Here is a 24004-nt window from a genome sequence, read left to right on the forward strand (position 1 = left end):
GATCTGTGGTGGAGTGGCCACAGGAGGCGTGACCGTGCCAGTGACTACTGGACCATCTGAAAATGTTGCCAGCGGCCTCACCTCACTAGCAAAGGGCAAGGAGGATGCTGTCACCTCCCCTGGTCCCCAGGCTGGCGAGACTGATCATCCTGTGCCTTTCACAGGCTGCAGGGGCTGCACCCCATGACACCATTTTCCTAAGAAAGTACATTCCCAGTTCTGAGGGCTCCTTCCAGGCAGCTGCTGTGCCCCACAGGTGGCATGCTAGTCAGCAGGCTGTGTGTGCAGAAGCACACAAGCAGTGTGGCCTGTGGATCGCAGTGTGGCTTGGAAGTCCCAGCCCTGCTCCCAGGGAGGCCCTGATTTGTCCCTGCCTGAGTGACAAGAGCAGAACATACCTGTCCCTGTCACCATCCTTCATCTGAGAAATCACATCGTTTTCTCTTCCAGAGCAATACAAGCTGCTTAGTGACCACATTGAGCAAATGGCCACTGAGTAGGCCCCAGAGGTTGCACTCTGCAGGAGGACTGAGGCCACGTGCTGTTCTCCCGGGCCTGGCGCCTGGCTGCCACCCCACCCGATGACCTGCATGAAGCCAGCAGCACCCAGAGCCGCTCCCGCTGCCCTAGAACTAGCGGTTAGAAGAATCCGCTGTTCCTCCCTCCTCTCCTCTGCCTGTGTCTGTGCCCCCCATCCATGTGCCAAAGTGTCTCTTGGGTCACACGGCTAAAGCCAAGGTGACCAGCTGTACTCTGAGTGCCAGGCTGGTGAGAAGAGACCAAGAGGGAGGAGGGGAAGGACGCCATGGGCCATTGAGGGCCAAGGGCTGGCGAGGGTGGGGGCAGGCGAGAGACACAGGCAGGATAGCCTCGAAGAGGGGCTGCAGCCCTCCAGTGGCAGAGGACTGGCGCTGCCGCTCACAGTGGGTGGCCCTGGGCCATGTTCCTGCAACGGGGCTCCCTGTCCGGCCCTCTCTGACCTTGAGGAGGAAACACCTGTTTTAGGGAGAGGGCAGGCGCGGTGTAGAGGATGCTCTTGGCTGGCTAGAGCAAGACCTGGCACCACCAGAGGGACATGTGTGTGCCCGGCAGATGGCCTGGGATCTATGTGTCTGTCAGAGTCACAGCAGTGCTGAGGTGTCTGCAGCAGACCACGCAAACCATCTGAAATGTGCCCGCCTGGCCGACAGCTCCCTTCTGAAGCAGAGAAGGCTCTTCGGTCATGAAGCAGTGTTGTGCCGTGTGTCCCACACAAGCAGTACAGGAAAGAAGTTTCTTTAGTAGCCACTAGCCAACGCCCCTTTCTAAAGGCAGACAGTGCGGCTCTTTATTCCAGACGAGGCAGGAAAGTCTGAGTCGGGGTTGACAGCTGCTGGAGAGAGGCAGTTCTGGGCAACACGCAGGGCAAGCCAGTGTCACGAACTCCGCCTCCAAGCGCTGAGCATTGTGTCCCTGCCCCCAGGGGCTCCGGAAGGCGCTTTTCCTTCCCCACCAGACCTTTGCAGCTCCTTCCTCCAGCCTCTGCAGACGCGCCCTTCACCCACTGCCCGGGAACCACGGCCCTTCTCTTCTGTGGGTCTGTACCACACATGCTTCAGGCCAGCCCGTGGGCCCGAGGCCTGACTCCCAGCAAGTGCAGCCTGGCTCCGGAGCCTCCTGTTTCCCCATGCGTGGACGCTGCCAGCCCACCTGGGGTTCCCTGCCTCTTGCCCATCACCACTGCGGTCACAGACTGTGAAATAGGCCCATGGGGCTCTCCCTCCACCTGCCACCCTCCCCTCCCGTCCTTCCTGGCTACCTCCTCTGACACTGGGTCACATAAGTCCCGTCTTGTCTGTCAGCACCACAGAAGCGCCTGAGAGTCACCTGGCCACTGCTTGGAAGGTTTTCCTCTGGGGAATGCTCCCCAGAATGTTCCAGAGACGAGCTCAGACTGGCTGCATCACAGAACGTGTGTCTGGGGCATTACCTGAAACATGGTGTCATCTGATGCATTTGGGCCCCATGCTGCCAGCCTCCAGAACTGGGGAGCTGGGGCTCAGGCCCCTGACTGCATGGCATGTGAGGGATTTCAGCCTGGTGATGCTGCTGGCCAGAGCGTGGCCATGCTGCAGTGCACCCGCCGTGAGCTGGGCAGGGACGGGGGCTTGTGCAGGCTGGGCTGCCCCTCCCCCATGGTTGGGCCCTGACGACCACGTCTCCACCAAATCGATTAAGAGAAACATCAGAGAGAGGGGTGTGTGGATGCCCGTTGCTCTGATGCCAATTGCAGATAATACGCGCCTCCCGCAGTGTCCAGCTGTGGTTCCAGGGCACTGCGCCCTCCTCCCTGCCCCGGTGAAACTCAGGCCACACTCAGGGCTGACCATCGGGAGCTCCCTTCAGCCGTCTCGTCGTCAGCGTTCTTGGTCTTGTGTGATTCACGTTAGCTGAAATGCATTAAGACTTGGCCCTGTGTGGATAGGATTTTTGTATGGAAGTTTTGATTTGTTTGGTTTCTGGGTAAACTTTGATTCTGAGACTCTCCTAGGGGTGCTGGAGCACGTGCACAGCCTCTGCAAGGAACGCGACGCTGACTTCTTCGGGCTTTTTTCCAAGCACTTTCACTTCAAAAATGATCTTGACACTTTTTTGTCTACATAGACCTCTTGAAATAGCCATTTCGGGGAGAGGAAAGGATTTTGTTTTGTCTTTCCCCTTCACTGCCTGTTCTTATAGATCTAGCTCCTCAAGAGTTGGAAGAAGCCTGACAGGGAAGGGTCACCTCTGTACTCCGTCCACACAGGACGCCACCTAAGAGACAGCCTCCCATGCTGTGAGCAGAGCAAGCAGTGGCTCGGGAGGCAGCCTCCAGCCTCCTGCCGGCTGTGGGTCTGGCCGAGGTCTCCTGGAGGAGGCCCAGTGTGCCTGGGACAGGGCTGACTGCCTGCCATCAAGGTTTCCTCTCTTCGCCCAGGGTCTGAACAGAGCAGGCATGAGCTGGCCTCTGGTGTGGAGCAGGCAGACCCAGCCACGTGGCTCAAAGGTCCCTGCGTGGGGAGGTGGCACACCCAGGGCCACCTGGGTGTAGGAGCTCTGACGGCCCCTCTGTAAACTCAGGAAGTGTCAGGTGATTCCTAGGGAGTGGTTGCCAGTCCCAGCGGGCGGCACAGGGGCATTGCAGGCGCTCTGCCCCCCAACTTCGAGGGCTGTGCGAATCCTAGTGAACCAAAATGCAAACCACTTGCTCAAGTGCAAAGCTCCCTGCGTTGAAAACAGGATGTGTTGAGATGCAGCACTGTATGTTTTTAGCCTTTGTTACAGTTTTAGCAACATTAATAGATGTTTAAGAGGGACCATGTTCATAAATTGCATCTGCTGTGTGTGTGTACGGTGCACACGCGCGTCTGACCAAGGGCCAGAGAACTGAATTCTGATGTCATCAGTTATCTGTAAGTGAACTGGGTCGACGCTATGGTTTTCCTATTGCCAAAAGCAAATTGGGCCAAAGAGCTCTGAAATTTCCAAAAACGGGCTAGAGGGAGAGTCTGGTTTCTGAGCCTGTACCCAAATCAAAATCCTAATGTTCAGGTTAATGCAAGGAACACATGTGGGGTTTAGAACCAGCACTGAGGCCCAGCGCGGGAATCACAGACACCGCTGACCCTTCTCCTCTTTCCTCCTCTGAGTTAAAACCAAACAGGCCTGTCTTTCTCTCCTCCAAGCCCAGTCACACCGTGGAGTTCCGTTATGAGGAAAGAAAGTTGGAGCTGGGAGATTCGTTTTTTCTTGGGCTGCTCTGCGTGGGTATTCCAGACCCCTGACGTGAGGAATGCAGGTTCGCACCATAAAGAGTTTGTGAGAGGTATCAGTCTAACTGGAGTTCCTTAGCCGGAACCAGGGCTGTAAGCTACAGGCCTGACCTTCCTGGATCCCACTATGTGTTGGCTTTTTTTTTTTTTTTTTTTTTTTCTGAGATGGAGTTTCACTCCAGTGATACAATCTTGGCTCCTCTGCCTCCCGGGTTCAAGCAGTTCTGCCACAGCCTCCTGAGTAGCTGGCATTACAGGCATGTGCCACCACACCTGGCTAATTTTGTATTTTTTAGTAGAGACGGGGTTTCTCCATGTTGGTCAGGCTGGTCTCGTACTCCCGACCTCAGATCATCTGCCCACCTTGGTCTCCTAAAGTGCTGGGATTACAGGCGTGAGCCAGGATGTCAGCCTCTGTTGGCTTTTTAATTAGGAAGGATCCAGGTAGGCCTGTGTGATTAGATCAGCTTTGTTACTGAATTACCTAAAACCAGACCACAACACAGCCAGGACGCCCAGTAGTGTTTTCAAGAACAGGGTGGAGCTTGAGAAAGAGGACTTTAAAAATTAGAGGGTCCCTTGTCACAGAGGAAGGGATGCTCACGGGGTGGCAGCGGCCCAGCCCCAGCCTCAGAGGAGAGGGAGGGCCCCTCCAGACCTGGCGGGCAGGCGTTCTGAGGCTGGTCTGTCTCCAGTTTCCGCAGCCACAAGGCAAAGCTGCCAGGCTCTCTCTCGAGGATCATTCGCACTCTTCTCCCTGTCCTGTTTCCAGTCCCTGTGAGCCATTCACTTCTGCTGAACCATTTTTCTTAGGACGAGGCAGTTTCATTCCCTTGTCCTATAAATCACGTATTCACGTCGATGATTCTTGGGAGATAGGTTTCGCTTCAGAAGTTCCCAGCTATGTCCCGCAGGAAAGGGGAGTCGAATGCCAGCTGCACCTCGCTTGGCTCGCACAGGCTAAGGCTGAAGACAGAGCAGGGCTTCCTGGAGCCACACAGGCCACACACCCCAGGACCCCCCGCAGGCCAGAAACAGGAATGTGTTGATGCCGGCAACACCCAGTGGAAGACCCACCTCCAGACTGTTCTCTTGAAGCCAGCACTGGCCACCAAAGCCACCCTCCACACAGGCTCTCAGGGGGCCTGCCTTGTGCACCTCGGTCCCCCATGCGTCCTTGGGCCTGGGTGTTACATCCTCTCCAGGAAAGGGATGGAATCAATCGTGATCAACAGGTTCACAAGAATGGGTGCTGAGCCCCGCCTCCTGGTGCTGGCAAGGGATTGGGTTTAGCCTGCAGAGTGCAATGAGTGAGCGCCCGGGGGAGCGCAGCCCTGCCTTGGCTGCACCTGGGGACGCACGTGGCCAAAGGGTTTCGGTGGGACAGCGCTCCACAGGAGCTGAGGGTGGGCATAGGGCTTCTTAGTTACTGTTGGAAAGGGAAAAACTCACCATGTCCACTGGGAGCAAGGATGGGCTGGTTTTGTTCATCCCAAGTTCCCTTCTACACCCCTCCTGCAGGACAGTGTGCAATTTGGGAAGAACCTAGCTCCCTACATTATCTGCAGACTCTGGGGCCTGACAAAACAGTCAGAACCTGAGCCCACTGTAGCCTGGAGCTCCCTTGAGCTGCGCTCTAAGGGACCTTGCACTTTAACTGGAAGGAGGAAGCCTGTCGGTAAATCCCCTGTGCATTGACTAGAACTGGGGGGGCTGCACCCGCTCCCTCCTTGATCCTAGATGGTTTCTCCATGAAATAGAGGTGGAGGAGGAAGGCATGCCCACAGGGAGGTGCAGCCCTAAGGGGTGGACTCCAGATCTCCCGGTGAGAGACAGAGACAGCTCCACATGGGTTCAGCTGTGGGGAGGAGCTCATGCGGTCTCTGGCAAGCCTGGGGCTGTTGCTTAGGGTCTGCTGGGTGGACACTTGGAGAAAGATAAGGCAAGCATTTGAACACTAGAAAATGCAAGAAACTCAACACACATGGATCCCTTAACACATGTAAATGCATCACAACATGGTTGACCTGCCGCCTTCCTGGACCCGGCAGCCCCTGTCAGGACTATCCGTGGCGTCTCCCACGTGCACACCCTCTGCTTTCTCTTTCCTAGACTTGGCGTGTTCACGTCCAGACATGGCCTTGTTGGTAGCCCCCAAGTGGAGTGCAGTGACACCAGTATCTTATCTGTTCCATTTCTGCAATTTTGTGTCCCACTCGGTGATGTTCTACAAACTGTTTTAAGGTTGAGAAAGTTTCAAGGGTGAAGATCTCAAAACAGCGCTAAAATCAAAGGTGTTTGCTGTGAGGAAAAAAATATGTATATATATCGCACCTTAACTGATCAGAAGGTGGAAACTGAAATAAACTAAAAAAAAAAAAAAAAAAAAAAAAAAACTCTGTTTATTATTAACATATCCATGAGGACTTCTTACAGAATTTGTAATCTTCTCAGTAACATCTATAGCCTTTCAGAAGAAAACCATTTTTTCTTTTTCTCTTTTTTTTTTTTTTTCTGAGATGGAGTTTCACTCTTGTTGCCTAGGCTGGAGTGCAATCTTGGCTCACTGCAAACTCCGTCTCCTGGGTTCAAGCAATTGTTCTGCCTCAGCCTTCTGAGTAGCTGGGATTACAGGCATGCAGCACCATGCCTGGCTAATTTTGTATTTTTAGTAGAGACAGGGTTCCTTCATGTTAGCCAGGCTGATCTTGAACACCTGACCTCAGGTGATCTGCCTGCCTCAGTCTCCCAAAGTGCTGGGATTACAGGCATGAACTACTGCACCCAGTGAAAATCTTTTTTTTTTTTTTTTTTTTTTTTTGTTCTAAAACCAAATAGACATTTTTCCTATGTAGGCTGAGCAGCCAGGTCTTGCCAGATGGGCGAGTGTGTGGGAGACACTAGAAGAAGGAGCCTCCCTCTGCAAATTCAGCAGCCACGTTGACCATGTCAGTCTGCCTGGCCACTGGGGGTCAGTATTCGTGAATGAGGGACCCCCCCCTCTCTGGACCATGTCTCAGCCCAGACTACACGGGCGCCTTGAACCCCTTCACCTGGACGGGTGACCCTGCTCCTTGGAGCCAAAGCCACCTTACCTCTTACATTGGGGCATTTGGGGGCCATCAGTTGTCCTGACCACAGCCTCCTACCCAACGCAAGCAGGGCACCTGCACCATTCTTTCCAACTCCACTCCACAAAAGTATTTCAAAAATTGGGACTGGGAGGGGGTTCCTTTTCTCTGATTGTAAGAAGTCCACACCCATGTTCTGATACTCTGGCCTAAACAGATGGGCAATGAGCCCTGGGAAGGAGCAGGACACGGGCATACCCCAGACCTCAGGGGTGAGATGCAGGGTCCCCCTCCCCTAGCTGCCTGCGTGGACTGAGGACACTCCCTGCCACCCAGGCAGAGGAAGAATGGGGTGGCCTCCATGTCCCCAGATCTCCCTCTGCCCCCTCAACCACACAGGGAGGGCGGGCATGGCTGGTGGGTGCACAGCCCTGGGGTGTTGCTTCTGGGCTTTTCCTCTGGTGCTGGGGGGTTACTCCCACAGGTGAGGGGCTAGACTCGGAGGCAAACTCCAGGGAGGGGAGAAACTCCAGAGACCCCAAAGAGCTCGGGCAACTCGAGGCAGGACCAGGAAGGGCCCGGATCCGGCTCCACCTTCAGCCAGCTGACTGTATGCCCTTAGCTGGATAATTCCTTGAGCCTCAACTTCTTCATGTATGGACCATGATGAGAGTCACTTGAACCTGGAAGACAGAGGTCACGGTGAGCCCAGATTGCACCACTTCATTCCAGCCTGGGTGACAGAGCAAGACTCTGTCTCAAAAAAAAATCGCTGGGATGAAGACGCCAACCCTACCTTGATCTTGTGAGGAAAATGTGTGTCCCCCACTTTGCTGATGAGAATAACCAGGGCACTCCACATGGGGATGTGGCACCAGGGCTATGTGGCTCTAGAGCTCAGCAGTTACCCACCAGGCCAGCAAGAGAGGCCACCGGCAGACCATTCCCAGCTGAGGTCTTCAGAAGGCAGGGTGCTAGCCAGGGACGAGCCCTGGACAGCGGGGATGCCCTCAAGAGGACTCTGCAGCTGGAACAGGCCCCCCGGGGTGGAAGGCTTGTGATCCTACCTAGATAGTTGGTAGAAAGAAGCTTCTGTGCTGTTTCATGTCCTCATAGAAGATTCAACCTCATCTGGAACTCTGGCTTCCATCATCTCTACAGAAACAAGGTGCTTTCCGGCTCTGAGCTGCTGGGCGCTGGCACTTTGTCAAGGCAGCCCAGGAAAGGAATCCACTGTTGGTGATGTGAACACAGGCGCCAGTACACCCGAGCCCCCGGACAAAAGGCAGGATGAGAGACTGGGGTCAGGCTGAGGGTCACGAGCATTTATTCAACACCTACTATGTGCCAGGCACGGCAGTTCCCCAAAGCAACCTCTGAGGTGAGCGATACTGGTCCTGCAGTACAGATGAGGAAACTGAGGCTCGGAGGACAGGTGGCTTGCCTGAGGACACACAGCAGAGCCCACCTGAGGATCCAAGGCCCACTCAGTTCTTCTGACTGTTGTGGGTAGTTCTCTTCCTATTGATGGGGTTCCTGCCCCAGTGCCCTGAGGTCCTCCACAGGGGCCTCCTCCATGGAGTCGTCTTCACTCTCTTCCTCTTCTTTCCTTGGGCTCCCTATGGTGCCCTGGGCACTCTAAACAATAATAATAATAAAACGACAGTGACATCAATAATAATAATGGCAGCAACATGTCTGGAGCATGGTGTAGATCTGTCCTTGGGTACTCAGCACAGCCCTGCACAGAGGTTCCTGTTCTGAGCCGCTCTGCAGGCGAGGACTCTAAGGCACAGACAGGCTAGGAGACTTTCCCATGGTCACACCGCCAGGAGCAGTGGGCTCGGATCAAGAAGCAGAGAGCATAAAGAAAAAACAATCAAAACTTCAGGAAACATCCGACACACCTACAGAAGTGCACAGTGCTCTGGGAAGTCTCAGCAATCGGATTGAACAGGTAGAAGAAGGAAACACAGAGCTCGAAGACAAGGTCTTCGAATTAACCCAATCCAACAAAGACAAAGAAAGAAGAACAGGAAAATATGAAAAAAAGCCTCCGGGCAGTCTGGGATTAAATGGCTGGGGATTGCACCTCCCCTACCATCTTTTGAGAGAATTGTTCTGGGAGCATGAGACGCCCACCCTGCCACACGTGGTGGGCTGGCCGCCCCTCACCCCTCCTCACGGAGACTAAACCTGCCATGATTGGCATCCAGCTATTCAGGGCCTTTATTTACCCTTGTCAGATGGACCTGCAAAGGTCCCGCAGAAATAGAAATGCACCTGACGGTGGACCTTCCTGGGCTGTAAGGAAACGTGTAATGTATGCACCTAATCAATTCTCTAACCTCTGAGAAACCCTGGTTTCTGGAACCCACGGGCACACAGGCTGGGACGCAGGTGTAGGTAGACCTGTCTGGGGGCCTGTTTCTCAAGTGGCAATACCTCAGAGTGCCTCCAGGGAGTGGTCAGGACTCGCGGCAGCCACGGCGGGGACTGGCCCACCATGCTGGGTGACGTGGCTTTACTGGTTCTACATTTTTTTTTTTTTTTTTTGAGACCAAGTCACTCTGTTGCCCAGGCCGGTGTGCCACGGTGCAATCTTGGCTCACTGCAACCTCTGCCTCCTGGGATCAAGCGATTCTCCTGCCTCAGCCTCCCAAGTAGCTGGAATTACAGGCACACGCCACCATGCCTGGCTAATTTTTGCGTTATTTTTAGTCAAGACGGGGTTTCACCATGTTGGCGAGGCTGGTCTTGAAATCCTGACCTCAAGTGATCCACCTGCCTCAAGTGATCCATCCTAAAGTGCTAGGATTACAGGCACGAGTCACCGCACGCGGCCTCATTCCATTTCAAGACAAAGCCCTGGTCAGACCCTGGGGCAGCCCTCCACCCTCCCACCACCCGACACTCCCGCCACCCTCGCCTCCTCAGCCTCTCATTTCAGACTTGGGTTCTCAGCTGCCCTCTCTAATCCCTGGGACTCCTGCCACGGGGTCTCCCAGGCTGTGCACGTCATTTTAGGTGTCGCCTCAGCCTCCCACGTGCTCACCTGGCTGGCGAGAGAATGAGGGGCAGATGGAGAGGGGGTGGTGCTGGCGAGCGGCCAAGTGTCACGACGCCCAGAAACTCCCTGCACCTTGGCTCTAAAATCCTGCCGGGGAGAGACCAGGGTGGGTTGGATCCGATGGGAAAACATGATTTGGAGCGGGGTAGTGGGATGAGAAGGCCTGCGACAGCTGACGCCCTTGCAACACCACGGTCCTCTCCAGGAGCTTCCTGTTTCTTATTCCACATAATCTACAGGGGCCCTGTCGGTGGGTTATCACCCCCTTTTATAAACGGGAGAAGCCCACGGGCCAGGTCACATTTCCATAGTCAAACAAGAGAACACCTGGATTCGAGATCGCCCTAGCCCCTAAAAAGAATATTGTAGGCCAGGCGCGGTGGCTCACGCCTGTAAGCCCAGCACTTTTGGAGGCCGAGGTGGGCAGATCACGAGGTCAGGAGATTGAGACCATTCTGCCCAACATGGTAAAACCCCGTCTCCACTAAAATACAAAAAATTAGCTGGGTGTGGTGGCACACACCTGTAGTCCCAGCTACTTGGGAGGCTGAGGCAGGGGAATCGCTTGAACCCGGGAGGCGGAGGTTGCAGTGAGCTGAGATCGTGCCACTGTACTTCAGCCTGGTGACAGAGCAAGACTCCGACTCAAAAAACAAAACAAGAAAAAAAGAGAAAATAATATTGTAAAGTGAGTGAATGTGAGAGAGCCCCTCTGACCTGCACTCAGCCTTGTGTGGAGGTTTTAAGGCTTATTGGAAACTCAGATGATCTGATGCTCCCCCCATCAGGAGGTGGAATCAAATTCCTCTCCCCTCGAATACAGGCAGCCTCAGAGATCCACTTCCAGCAAACGGCATACAAAGCCACACCGTGTTACTGCTGAGGTTGGGTCATAAAAGGCGATCGAGTTTCCACCTGTGTCCCCAGACACTCCCTCTTGGAAGCAGCTGCTGTGAGGAAGCCCAGGCCCCATGAAAAGGCCGTGGGCAGGTGCTCTGGCTGCAGCCTGGGAGGAAGACCAGGGAGGTCAGGCTTTGTGGGGTGCGCCTCATGCACTTGCCCAGGGCTCCATGCCTGGAAGGCCCCTGTGCGTGGCTTAGCGCTCTGACACTGCTGTCCTGAAGATCTTAGTAATTTTGGAAGGAAGGGCACCACGTTTTCATTTTGCACTGGGTCCTGCAAATCACATGGCCTGTCCCGTGCTCAGATGACAGCCACCTTCTACCAGACATAAGCAAAGAAAGCTGAGAAAAGACAGCCCCAGCCTCTGACCAACAGCAACCAGAGGAAGGCCGACCTGAGAGCTGCCCAGGTGAGCCCCATCAGCCACAGGAGGGAGTCATGATCAGTGACTGTTAATTTACAATACTAGGCTGTGGAAGGGCGTTACCGATAATGCAAACAGCTCATTCTGTATTTTAATCAGATCAGATGGGGATAAAAAGCACTTCTTTCTACTTCAAAACTATAGCAAGCGCCACCCAGGAAATGTTTTTCGTTGTCAGTCCATTCGTTTTTTGTTTTGTTTTGTTTTGTTTTGAGACAGTCTCGCTCTGTCACTCAAGCTGGAGTGCACTGACATAATCTCACTGCAACCTCTGCCTCGTGCAGTCAAGCGATTCTCCTGCCTCAGCCTCCTGAGTAGCTGGGATTACAGGTGCTCACCACCACGCCCAGCTAAATTTTGTATTTCACCATGTTGACCAGGCTGGCCTCAAACTCCTGACCTTGTGATCTGTTTGCCTTGACCTCCCAAACTGCTGAGATTACAGGCGTGAGCCACCACGCCCATCCAATCCATTCATGTTTAAACATCATATGATGAATATGTTGATATCCCAAATAGCATTAGGAAAAATTATCCTCCGTTTGACACCTGGGGCAGATATTGACAATGCTTTATCAGAATGAGTCTTAGAAAAGTTGTAAAACGTTACCAACAAAAACTGCTTCTATCAAGACAGAAGCAAAATGACACCTTGCCCCACTCCACCAAGTAGGAAATAGGGTGTCTGTGACCCACCTGCAGGTCCCTCTCCAGGTCATACTTCTCCAGGGTCCGGAAGGCGCTGGAATACACCTCCACCGCTTTGGCGTGGAAAACCATCTCAATAGTTACAAAATCAGAAAAAAGTGTCTGTGGGGAGAGAAGCCCAAAGAATGTAAGCAGGGCAGTGGGAAAGAGAGCCCAAGGTAACCTGGGACGCAGGCAGATGGGGTGGGGGTGAGGAGCTGTCCAGGTGCGGACAGGCCCTAGGTGGAGAATTTCGACATGTCATTTTTTTGTTGACACGTTGATGGAAAACACATTTGCATGGTTCCCAAACCAAAACTATTGGCCGGGCGCAGTGGCTCATGCCTGTCACCTCAGTACTTTGGGAGGCCAAGGCAAGAGGGTGGCTTGAGCCCAGGAGTTCAAGACCAGCCGGGGCAACATGGCAAAACCCTGTCTCTACTAAGTAAGTACCCAGGTAAGTAAATACGTACAGACGGACAGACTGTGCCAAAACAGTCTGAGGACACTGGCTCTTCATCCTTCAATCTGTTCCCTTCTTTCACTCCCCTCACAACCTCCTGAGGTAGTGCTCAGAGTTATGTCTTCCTCCCTCGCTCCCTGAGATAAGCTAGTGTTTATCTAGCTTTTCCCCTCTACTTACAATCAGTCCTGGAGATCTTTTCACAGCAGGCGCTTTTTTTTTTTTTTTTTTTTTTTTTTTGAGACAGAGTCTCATTCTGTCGCCCAGGCTGGAGTGCAGTGGCACCATCTTAGCTCACTACAACTTCTGTCTCCCAGGTTCAAGCGATTCTCCTGCCTCAGCCTCCCGAGTAGCTGGGACTATAGGTGCCTGCCATCATGCCCAGTTAACTTTTATAGAGACGGGGTTTCACTGTGTTAGCCAGGAGGGTCTCATCTCCTGACCACAGGATCCACCTGTCACTCAGGCTGGAGTGTAGTGGCATGATCTCTGCTCACTGCAACCTCCGCCTCCCAGGTTCAAGTGATTCTCCTGCCTCAGCCTCCTCAATAGCTGGGATTACAGGTATGTACCACCACGCCCAGCTAATTTTTGTATTTTTAGTGGAGATGGGGTTTCACCATGTTGGCCAGGCTGGTCTTGAACTCCTCACCTCAAGTGATCCGCCCACCTCTGCCTCCCAAAGTGCATGAGCCAGCATGCCTGGCTAATTTTTTTTTTTTTTTGTAGAGACAGGGTTTCACCATATTGGCTAGGCTGGTCTCAAACTATTGATCTCAAGTGATTGGCGGGAGGGCTTCATTTTCAGGAATGAGATGAGTGCCCTTGTAAAAACTTTAGGGAGCTTTTCTACCCCTCCCGCCGCATGAGGATGCATAGAAGCCACCAGCCGTGGGGAACAGGCCCTCCCCGGACGCTGAGTCTGCCGGATCCCTGATCTGGGACTCCCCAGCCTCCAACAGGGTGAGAAATTTACTTCTATGGTTTACAAATCACCCAGCTTCAAGTGTTCTGTAGGCATGGGCTGAATGCACTAAGACAGGTGGTAATCATTAGCTCATGTTTTTGTTTTTACCTCTTTTGAAGGGCTTTTGAGGGATGGTTTGGATTCACATCTCTTACAGATTTAATCCCAGAGCTTGAAAGCGTGCCCACTTTTAAACTTCCAGCTTCTGTTGGCCCCTGACCTGGAGGCCGAGAACTGTGTGGTCCACACCCCCGGTGCCGTCCACCCAGCCCCAAACACATCAGGTGCTGAACGATGTCTGCTGGCTGTTTGAGGTCCCCCTTCCCATGCAGGTGGCCTGAACACTGATTACCAATACCTCATTGCCTGTGCATTCATTCATGTAGGCATTCACTCATTCATTCATTCCACTAGTATTTACTGAATACCCACTAGGTGCCAGGGCCTGGAGCCTGGTGACTGGGGCCCAGCAGGGGGCCTGTCCTTTGGCAATGACATGCAATGTGTTACGCAGTCACCTCACAGGCTTCTCCTCCCCACGAAGTGATGAATGTGATAAATGGCGCACAGCACATCACGGACCACGTGATCCATCCATCCATCTCCTCCCGCCCCAACAGGCCCACTCCATGAGCTCAGGGACCTTGCTCTGGTGGGCACGGTGTCCCAGCATCAGGCACAGTACCTGGCACACAGTAGGCGTGTGTTCCACATTTGGTAAAGTAATGCGTGAAGTGAATACACAAGTAACTATTCCACCTGGGACAGCAGCCTGGTGGGAGCAGAGCAGAGTGTATAAACAAGGGGGACGAGGGAACTCCCAGTTCACACGCCCTTCGAGAGCCCTTCACCAGGCCAGTCTGGGGTCTTGTGACTTTCCCTGAAGAATGAGGTTGAAGCTGAAAGAGGAGGAGGCACTGACTCGCTGCAGAGCCAGGCACAGCCCTGCAAAGGCCTTGGGCAGGAACCGGCTCTGCGCACAGGAGCCTGAGTGTGGTGGGCAGGCTGAGGCCACAGGGCTGGGGCTTCAGAAGCCTTGAAGGGATTTTGGCTCCAATCCTTAGAACAAGGGGAGCGGGGAGCCACCAGAGGGAGCTCAGCCCCGTGATGACAAATTGGACCTGCCTTTTCAGAGTTCCCTGGGGCAGGTGCGGTGGCTCATGTCTGTAATCCCAGCACTTTGGAAGACCAAGGTGGGCGGATCGTTTGAGGTCAGGAGTTTGAGACCAGCTGGCCAATATGGTGAGACCCCTGTTTCTACTAGAAATACAAAAATTAGCCGGGCCTGGTGGCGAACGCCTGTAATGCCATCTACTCTGGAGGCTGAGGCAGGAGAATCTCTTGAATCTGGGAGGCAGAGGTTGCAATGAGTGGAGATCGCACCATTGCACTCCAGCCTGGGCAACCGAGTGAGACTCCGTCTCAAAAAAAAAAAAAAAAGCCAGGCTGTGTGCACCTTTGGAAAATGGACTAGGGAGGGCTCAAGAGCTGGAGAAGGAATCTCTGCAATCGGTTAGTCCTGAAAGACCCCAACTCTCTGAGCTCCTCCTGTAAGGGCTGGGGCTCTGGGCCCAGGACTCTGGCGCTGGGGTGGGATCTTGGAAGGAGGAAGGCATCCACGCCCACCTGCTGGGCCTCAGCGTGGCTTGTTCAGGGAATGGTGTTTGGAGCTTTGAGGAGAAGAAAAGTTTAGGGCAAACCTGTGTGGAGAGGAAGTAGGGAGTGTGTGTTGAGAAGAGGCAAACTCTTCCTGCTTAGGAGCTGGACCTAGGGCCACCCAGGGGCTTCCTGTGCTGGGACCGCTGCCCTGAGCAACAGCCTCTGATGCCCTGTGGCCAGGATTAACTGTGACAGAAGCCTGTGTGGGCACAAGCTCACACACCCCTTCAAATGCTCATACACCCCTTCCAATGCTCACACACCCCTTCCAATGCTCACACACACACAGAGACCCACACATACACACCAATGCATGCACACAGACACATGTACACACATGCATGCACACTCACACGAGGCAGCCCAGCGTGCCTCCCACACCGGCCAGTGGCCCTCACCTGCAGGTCCTTCAGCTTCTGCCTCTGGAAGGCGTCCACCGTCTCCTCCAGCTGGAGGGCGGTGCAGCTGGAGTCCACGGCAGCCCTCTGCACGCTGGTCTCCGCCTGGCCCCAGGGACACAGAGGTAGAAAGTGTCATGGGGGCACTTCTGGCCCATAGCCATCTTTCTGAATCACTCTGTCTCTAAACCCTCTCTCAGTCCCGATCTCCTGCCTCATGGGACGTCTCTTGCCAATTTGGTCATCAAAGGAATGGCCGAGTAGGACCATGGCTGAAGGAGCAGTCACCAGAGAAAGACGCACCTGCCTGCTAGCTGTGTGACCTCAGGCAAGTCACTTAACCTTTCTGAGCCTCAGTTTCCTTTCTTGTAAACAGAGGACAGTGATAAGACTTGCTTGGAGGGCTTTTGGAAAAATTAAACAGTGGCACCGCTGAGCCCTTGGGACAGGGGCTCCACGTTCACTCATCATTCATTCTTGCATGAGGAACATGTTTAGGTAATTCACTCTTTTGTTCCTTTGATCAATATCCATAGGTGGCTACTCCATGCCAAGCCCAGATGTGAACAGTCTGGCTTTTGGAATAGAGCACCTCAGAGCTGTGTTCAAAATTTGCCACGTAACTGCCTGTGTGACCTTCGGCAAGTCACCTTTCTCAGCTTCAGTGTCCTCTTTAAAATGGGGACTTAAATGCCACCTTCATGTTTGTGTAACGCCCAAGAAGGAAACAGAGCTGGGGGCTGGCATCTAGGAAGCCCCCGGGAAAGAAGGGAAAGCTGTTGTCAAATGGTCACAAAGACGGTGGGTGACCCAGACAGGAGCCAGGATGGAAGCCGTGGCGCTCAGGCGGGGCTGTGACCCACACTGGTGTAGGTCAGCACTCCCCACGTTCGGGGCCCTGTGGGAGGTAGGGCAGCATCTCCGGCCTCGCCCCACTGGGTGCCAGGTGGTAGGTGGGATAATGGCCCTCCAAAGCCGTCTACATCCTAATCCCTGGCACCTGTCGATACAGCCCCTTTCAAGGCAAAGGGGAGCTGGGGTAGCAGGTGAATGAAGGTTGCCAATCAGCCGTCCTTGCTGTGGGAGATGATCCTGGATTATCTGTTACAGCCAGTGCAATCACAGGGGTCCTTACACGTGGAAGAGGGAGGCGGGCAGGAGAGTCAGAGGAGAGACGCGACTACAGAGGGAAGGTGCAGGCTGCCGGCCACGGCCAAGGGACGTGTGTGGCCTCTGGAAGCTGGAAAATGTGAGGGCACAGACTCTCCCTGGAACTTCCAGAAGGAACCAGCCCTTTCCACGCCGTGATTTAGCCCGGAGGGCCCACAACGGACCTCCAGCCTCCTGAACGGTGAGTCTGCGGTCATTTGTCCCCACTGCGGGAAGAAGCTAACATGTACCAGCAGAGCTCCCCGGTCGCGAACCAGAAACATCACCAGATAGTGAAATGTGCCCAGGTGAGGGACGCTGACTTCGCTCCATTGAGGGGCATTCTCTGTGGTTGGGCGTGGTGGCTTAAGCCTGTCATTCCAGCCCTTTGGGAGACTGAGGTGGGCGGATTGTCTGAGGTCAGGAGTTCGAGACCAGCCTGGCCAACATGGTGAAATGCTGTTTCTGATAAAAATACAAAAAATTAGCCAGTTATGGTGGTGGGCACTTGTAATCCCAGCTACTAGGGAGGCTGAGGTAGGAGAATCCTTTGAACCAGGAGGCAGAGGTTGCAGTGGGCCGAGACTATGCCACTTCACTCCATCCTGGGCGACACAGCAAGACTCTGTCTCTCAAAAAAAATGGGCAGTGGGGGCATGGCCAGGTTCAGTGGCTCACGCCTGTAATCCCAGCACTTTGGGAGGCTGGGGAGGGCGGGTCACAAGGTCAAGAGATCCAGACCATCTTGGACAACATGGTGAAACCCGAAACCCCATCCCTATTAAAAATATAAAAATTAGCTGGGCATGGTGGGGTGTGCCTGTATCCCAGCTACTAGGGAGACTGGAGCAGGAGAATCGCTTAAACCCGGGAGGTGGAGGTTGCAGTGAGATGAGTTTGTGCCATTGCATTCCAGCCTGGTGACAGAGTAGGACTCCATCTCAAACAAAAGCAGGGAGGGGGCACTCTTTGGATGAGGTCACAGTTACACAAACAGCAGAGGTGACTAGCCCTCCTCCAGCTCTCACACTACCTCCTGGCCCCTGTGTGTTTCCCACGGGGCAGGACAGTGTGACAGCATGTGGGCTCCCTTCCACCTGCTGTGCCCCATGAGCTCCTGTAACTGTGTCCCTGTGAGCCTGATTTCCTCCTGTAGACAATAGGGATGAGGGTAGCATTACCCACCTGATGTGAGCATTAAACAAGTAACTGGCGGTGAAACTGAGCCCGTGGGGGAGTGGCTTGTGGGATGGCGTCAACAACGGGACAGAGCCCAGGCCTCCAGACCCCCAGCGGCCCTTTTCACCGGTACCTTTGGCTTTCCCATCCTGAGCGCAGGGCCCTGCCCACACCTGCTTCTGCCAGGGAAAGCCCACCTGAAGTCCTGATTCTAGATGCCCCAGACAGACATGTCACACTCACCTGGGACTGAAAAACCTGCTGTTAAGGAACCCAGTTAAGCCCAAACAGCCCCGTTGGGATGGTCTGCCACCTCACAACCCCTGCCCAGAAAACCCCAGAGGACATCCCGTGTGAGTGGACACCCTGCCCCGGAAGCCTTGGGCCCCACTTCCAGGGAAGGATATGATCATTTGCTGATCTGAGGGTGACTTCTGCCTCAGTTTCTCGAGCTTTTTCAGTTGTTTGATCTCATGATTTCGGACGTGTTTGAATTTCTTGATCTCAGCCTGCAGAAAAAGAGGAGGGCTGTTTCCCGGGAACTCACAGGGCAAGATGGGGATGCTGCCCATCCGAGGGTCCCTGGCTCACCCGCATCCACTTGATCCGCGCCCCGTAGAGCTTCAGGGGGTTGACCACCTTGGCCTCCAGCCTCTCGACCTGGGGGGGCGGGGACACCAGGGGATCTGAGCAAAGAGTGCAGGGTGCTGCCTGCCTCCCGCCTGGGCATAGAAGGCACAGCCCACACCCAGGAGCCTCATGTCCAGAGCCGTGCGGGGGATGGGGAGCTTGAGATGCCCTCCCTTTCCCAGCGTGTTGGAGACACTGGCCTGGGCTCAGGGCCCGGCTCTGCCTCCCGAGGTCTCCGGCAACACATTCAATCTCTTGAAGCCTCGTTTCTTCACCTGTCCAACGAGGCCATGGGTGCACCCACTAGGGTTTCAGGACAGTAGGGAGATGGTGCCTGGCCCAGAACTCAGGAAGTGTCGTCACCGGGGAGGCAGGATGGGTCCCCAGTGTGTGCTCAGTCCCGCTACATGACAGCCTGGTCCTCCCAACTGCCACACAGGGTGGCAATGACAACCCCACTTTGCAGATGAAAAAAACTGAGCCTCGCTTTGGGGACAAGATTTTTGTTGAGAGTCACAGCAGGGCCGGGTGAGGCACTCTGGGAGGCCAAGGCGGGCAGATCACCTAAGGTCGGGAGTTGAAGACCAGCCTGGCCAACATGAAACCCGGTCTCTATTAAAAATACAAAAAATTAGCCGGGCATGGTGGTGCGTGCCTGTGGTCCCAGCTATTCAGGAGGCTGAGGCAGGAGGATTGCTTGAACCCGGGAGGTGGAGGCTGCAGTGAGCAGAGATAGTGTCACATCATTCCAGCCTGGGTGACAGAGTGAGACTCCATCTCAAAGAAAAAGAGGAAAACAAAAACAAAAACAAAAAAATCCCGAAAAAACTAAAGCAGCTTCTTGCCAGTCTTGCAGTCGAAAGTGGCTTTATGAGGGCCAGGAGCCATGTCTGTGAACGCATAAACTTCAAGGAAGATAGCGCCCGCCTCCTGGTGCTCTGGTCCTCCTCCGGTCTCCGTGGGAGTTTAGCGTAGGCGCCTGGCACCAAGCTCTGCCACCTATTTGTCACAGATCCATGAGAAGTTTTTTTTTTTTTTTTTGAGATGGAGTTTCACTCTTGTTACCCAGGCTGGAGTGCAATGGCGCGATCTCGGCTCACCACAACCTCCGCCTCCTGGGTTCAGGCAATTCTCCTGCCTCAGCCTCCTGAGTAGCTGGGATTACAGGCACGTGCCACCATGCCCAGCTGATTTTTTGTATTTTTAGTAGAGACGGGGTTTCACCATGTTGATCAGGATGGTCTCGATCTCTTGACCTCGTGATCCACCCGCCTCGGCCTCCCAAAGTGCTGGGATTACAGGCTTGAGCCACCGCGCCCAGCGAGAAGTTTTGTTTTTCCTTTGGTTAAAGGTAATTAGGTAGGCCAGGCATGGTGGCTCATGCCTGTAATTCCAGCATTTTGGGAGGCCGAGGTGGAAGGACGGCTTGAGCCTAGGAGTTGAAGAACAGCTTGGACAACATGGCGAAACCCCGTGTCTCTTTTTTTTTTGATTTGGAGTCTCACTCTGTCACCAGGCTAGAATGCAGTGCCATGATCTCAGCTCACTGCAACCTCCACCTCCCAGGTTCAAGTGATTCTCCTGCCTCAGCCTCCCAAGTAGCTGGGACTACAGGCACGTGCCACCACACCCGGCTGATTTTAGTATTTTTTAGTAGAGATGGGGTTTCACTGTGTTAGCCAGGATGGTCTCGATCTCCTGACCTTGTCATCCACCTGCCTTGGCCTCCCAAAGTGCTGGGATTACAGGCGTGAGCCACCTCACCCAGCCCAGTCTCTTTAAAAAAATTTTTTAAATAAAACAAACAGAGATAATTAGCTAGCATAGGTGGCCACCACCGTTACCAGGTGAGACTTCCTGGTGAGAAATGGGGCTGCCAAGGCCTCTTCCTGGGGTGCGCTGTCATTTGTCTGGAGAACATGGACGCCGAGGGCTGTGTCTGCCTGTCTGGAGAGGAGAGTGCCGTTTCTGTCTGCCCAATCTCTTCCGTGGATTGCCCATGACACGCGTTGCTCTCTGGTTTAAAGCGTACTCAATTGTAAAGCTCTTCCATTCTCTGTTTTTTGGTATGAGACAGAGTCTTGTACTGTCTCCCAGGCTGGAATGCAGTGGCACCATCATGGCTCCAGCCTTGACCTCCCAGGCCCAAATGATCCTCCTATCTCAGCCTCCTGAGTAGCTCGGACCACAGGTGCAAGCTACCATACCCAGCTAACTTTTTAATGCTTTTGTAGGCATGGGATCTTGCTGTGTTGCCCAGGCTGGTCTTGAACTCCGGGGCTTAGGCAATCTGCCTGCCTGGGTCTCCCAGAGTGCTGGGATTATAGGTCTGAGCCGCTGCACCCAGCCCTTTTCCATTCTTTTCTGCAATTGATGGAGGAGGTCTCTGGGCTGGCAGGAGTTTCTATTTTTAATTATTTCCTAAACACCCTGCCGCCCCTTTGCCCCTCACTCCCCTTTGTGTCCCTTCTGGAGGCCCTCACAGGCCCTGGATGCATCTCCTTCAGGGGCTGGTGGAGCCCCAGCGCTGACTTCCTGGGTTTCCTTGCGTGATTGACCCTTCATCTCACTCAGCAAGGCCTCCTAGGCTGTGACTCCTGCAGGCAGAGGTGTGACCCTGGGCAGTGTGTAACTGTCCACCCTCGGTGAGTGTCTTTGGAGACTCACCCGTTGGCTGTGGCCACAGCAGGGCTCCTGCTACCCTCAGGCCTGACCTTGGCATTGGAGCCTGGGTGCCCCTCAGCATCCCTGCCCCGGGCCGGCCATGCTTACCTGGGCCTGCCGGTAATCCTGCACCTTGGCTAGGTCCTCGGTGAAGTCCCTCATGGTGGCGCGCAGCTCAGGATTCTCGGAGTTGGCGAAGTCGATGAGCTGTTTGACCAGCTGGTCCGCCTTGTCCCGCAGCCGGGCGGTCTTGCGCGTGTAGGCAGCCAGCAGCGAGCACAGCTGCCCGAAGGACTTCTCGGCACTGGCCACGGCATTCTCCATCACCCTCACCTGGCTGTCCCTGCGGACGCGGGGACCTGAGTGGCCGTTCCGGGCAGTGAGGCAGGGCCCCAGTCATGCCGGGAGCAGACAATGATTATGAAAACAGGAGCTGCCGCCAGCCGGCCTCCGGTGTGGCACATACATGTCACAGGCTATTGCTCAAGGTGGCAGTGTCAGGGCCATCGAGGCTGAGGAGCGGGATGTGCCTGGGCCAGTCAGCGGTGCGCAGGGATACAAATGCGCGCTTGGCTCCAAACCCGGCCATTTTCCTCCCTGTGATGCTAAAAGGGCTTCTGTCTTCCTAGAAGTGTCACTCTGTGCCACAGTCCCTGGCCACAAAGGCCTCTGCCCTCTGAAATCTCCCTGTGCTGTCTTTCCCCATAAGCTGTCAAAATTCTTTTATATATATATATATAAATTTTTGAGACAGAGTCTTGTTCTGTCGCCCGGGCAGGAGTGCAGTGGTGTGATCTCAGATCACTGCAACCTCTGCCTCCCAGATTCAAGTGATTCTCCTACCTCAGCCTCCCGAGTAGCTGCGATTACAGGCGCCCGCCATCATGCCTGCCTAATAGAGACAGGGTTTCGCCATGTTGGCCAGGCTGGTCTTGAACTCCTGACCTCACGTGATCTGCCCACCTCGGCCTCCCAAAGTGCTGGGATGACAGGCGTGAGCCACCGTGCCCTGTCCTGACTCACCTTTACGTGCTCCCAGTCTGGCGCCTCCCCAGAGCAGGTGAGCGATGACTGACCTGCCGCCTTCAGGCTTCTAAGACAGCCGTGGAGGCCCGGCCTCGGCCCCCCTCCTGGGCTGTCTCATGCCCTCTCCTTTCCCTTATCTCCAGCATGTCACGGTCCTTGCCTCTCTCCCTTTGACCAAAGCCCCTGTGCAACCCTCTCATCAAATCCCTGATGCAAGAAATGCCCTGAGGAGCAGCTGTCTGTCCCAACAGACCCTAACTGTCTCACCACCCTCATCGCAAAACACTCCGCATGCATCGCCCTGTAAGCAAGGTGCTGCTGGTATCACCACGTGAACATGGAGTGAACTGAGGCCCAGAGAGGTAAAGCATCTTGCTGCAGGTCACACAGCCAGACATAGCCTCTGTTCCTGCAGGCGGATTCCTTAGAGCTTCTGACTCAGCAGCACAGGGGACAGAAGTCAGATATTGGGGCTCCCAGGAGTGGGCACCAGAATCCCTGGAAGTGTGCCTGAGAAGCTGTGTTTTAAAAACACATCAGGGCTCGGCACAGTGGCTCACGCCTGTAATCCCAACACTGTCCGAGGCCGAGGTGTGAGAATTGCCTGAGCTCAGGAGTTCAAGACCACCCTGGGCAACATGGCGAAACCTCGTCCTACTAAAATACAAAAAACTAGCCGAGCGTGGTAGTGTGCCTGTAGTCCCAGCTACTCAGGAGCCTGGGGCAGGAGAATCGCTTGAGCCCGGGAGGCGGAGTTTGCAGTGAGCCGAGATCCAGATTGCACGTCTGCACTCCAGCCTGGGCTATAGAGTCAGACTTCGTCTCAAAAAAATAAGAAAAACACATCGGGTGCTTGAGAGCTTCCCTGGATTTCGAACCTTGGAGGAACCAGGCGTGGATATGACCGGGGCAGAGCAGGCAGGTGGTGAGAGCAGGGAAGGGCTGGGCTGGGCAGTGTGGACAGGGCCTCCATGAAGGGGAGGCGTGGCTGGGGTTGAGGCGCAAAGTGGGTTTTCCAGGTGGAAGTGAGAGAGGGAAGGAGGTGAATTTGGCCACCCCAGAGCCACAGGCGGTAATGCTGAGTAGCAGATGGAAGCCAGATTCTGGAAGCTTCTGTGGTCCCAAGCGCTGTCTTCGCTGAGCAGGAGGTGCAGGCGGTGTGGGAGGGAGAGCTCCCCCTACCCCCCCCCCAGCGGGCTCTGCTGCCCTCATCTTTCTTGGTGCCCCAGGCCTCAAAACCCTGCCTCCACCTCCCTGGCAGCCAGGCGGCACCGGCCCCCTCACCTGGAGAAGACGATGTTCATTGTGACCGGAGCTGAGGCCGTCCTGGTGGTGGGGAATAAGGACAGGGCCTCAGGGGTCCTGCAGGCCTAGGAGGAGCCGGGCACGGCTGGGCACAGCTATGTGGCCTGGGCTCAAGGGACGCTGCCACCTGGTTGCCAGGCGACGGGGCCGCCCACAGCAGGCCCTGGGAGGAGCTGGTCTCCAGGCAATGCCTCCCTGAGGCTGGCCTCCCCCGCCTTGCACTGGCTCAGGGGCTACGCAGAGAAGAGGGCATCCCACAGAGGCCTGCGCTCTGCCTTTGAAGATGGGGCTCTTGTGGAACGTGGCAGTGGTTGGGGCTCCCGGGAGGCAGCAGGGAGAGGTAGGGGGCAACTTGCCAAGCCACGTGTGTGGGTCCCGCCCACCGGGCTCCTTCCTCCCTGCAGGGAAGCTGCCACCACGGGTCTTCCCGGGGTCTAGGTTCAGGTGGATGGGTTGTGGGAAGGCTCAGGTGGAACTGCCCACACACAGAGGAAACTCAGGGGTCCCGAGGGAGGGGCAAGGATCCGGCTCAAAGGAGCATCTTTGTTGTTGTTTGTTGTTTTTTTTTTTTTTGAGACAGAGTCTTGCTCTATTGCCCAGGATGGAGTGCAGTGGCAT

General features: G+C 54.8%; 2 protein-coding genes across 3 annotated transcripts in view; one reads left to right on the forward strand and one right to left on the reverse strand.

The window, feature by feature from the left end:
* Window positions 1–6187, forward strand: part of KIAA0513 (KIAA0513 ortholog) — a 63181-nt gene extending 56994 nt beyond the window's left edge. For both annotated transcript variants that reach the window (XM_003922815.4, XM_003922814.4), the window contains one exon: window positions 451–6187. In XM_003922815.4, the coding sequence (XP_003922864.3) occupies window positions 451–500 (50 nt within the window). In that variant the 3' untranslated portion in view covers window positions 501–6187. The remainder of the gene's footprint in view (window positions 1–450) is intronic.
* On the reverse strand, window positions 4679–23501 carry CIBAR2 (CBY1 interacting BAR domain containing 2). Its single transcript, XM_039459957.2, is given in 9 exon segments — window positions 4679–4778; window positions 8331–8500; window positions 9918–10019; window positions 11956–12069; window positions 15434–15543; window positions 18168–18270; window positions 18353–18421; window positions 21164–21398; window positions 23366–23501. Coding segments are annotated over 9 exon segments (1023 nt in total). The 5' UTR covers window positions 23386–23501.
* Window positions 23502–24004: the final 503 nt, after the last annotated feature.

Source organism: Saimiri boliviensis, chromosome 1 (assembly GCF_048565385.1).
Source record: "Saimiri boliviensis isolate mSaiBol1 chromosome 1, mSaiBol1.pri, whole genome shotgun sequence".
Classification (NCBI taxonomy): Eukaryota; Metazoa; Chordata; class Mammalia; order Primates; family Cebidae; genus Saimiri; species Saimiri boliviensis.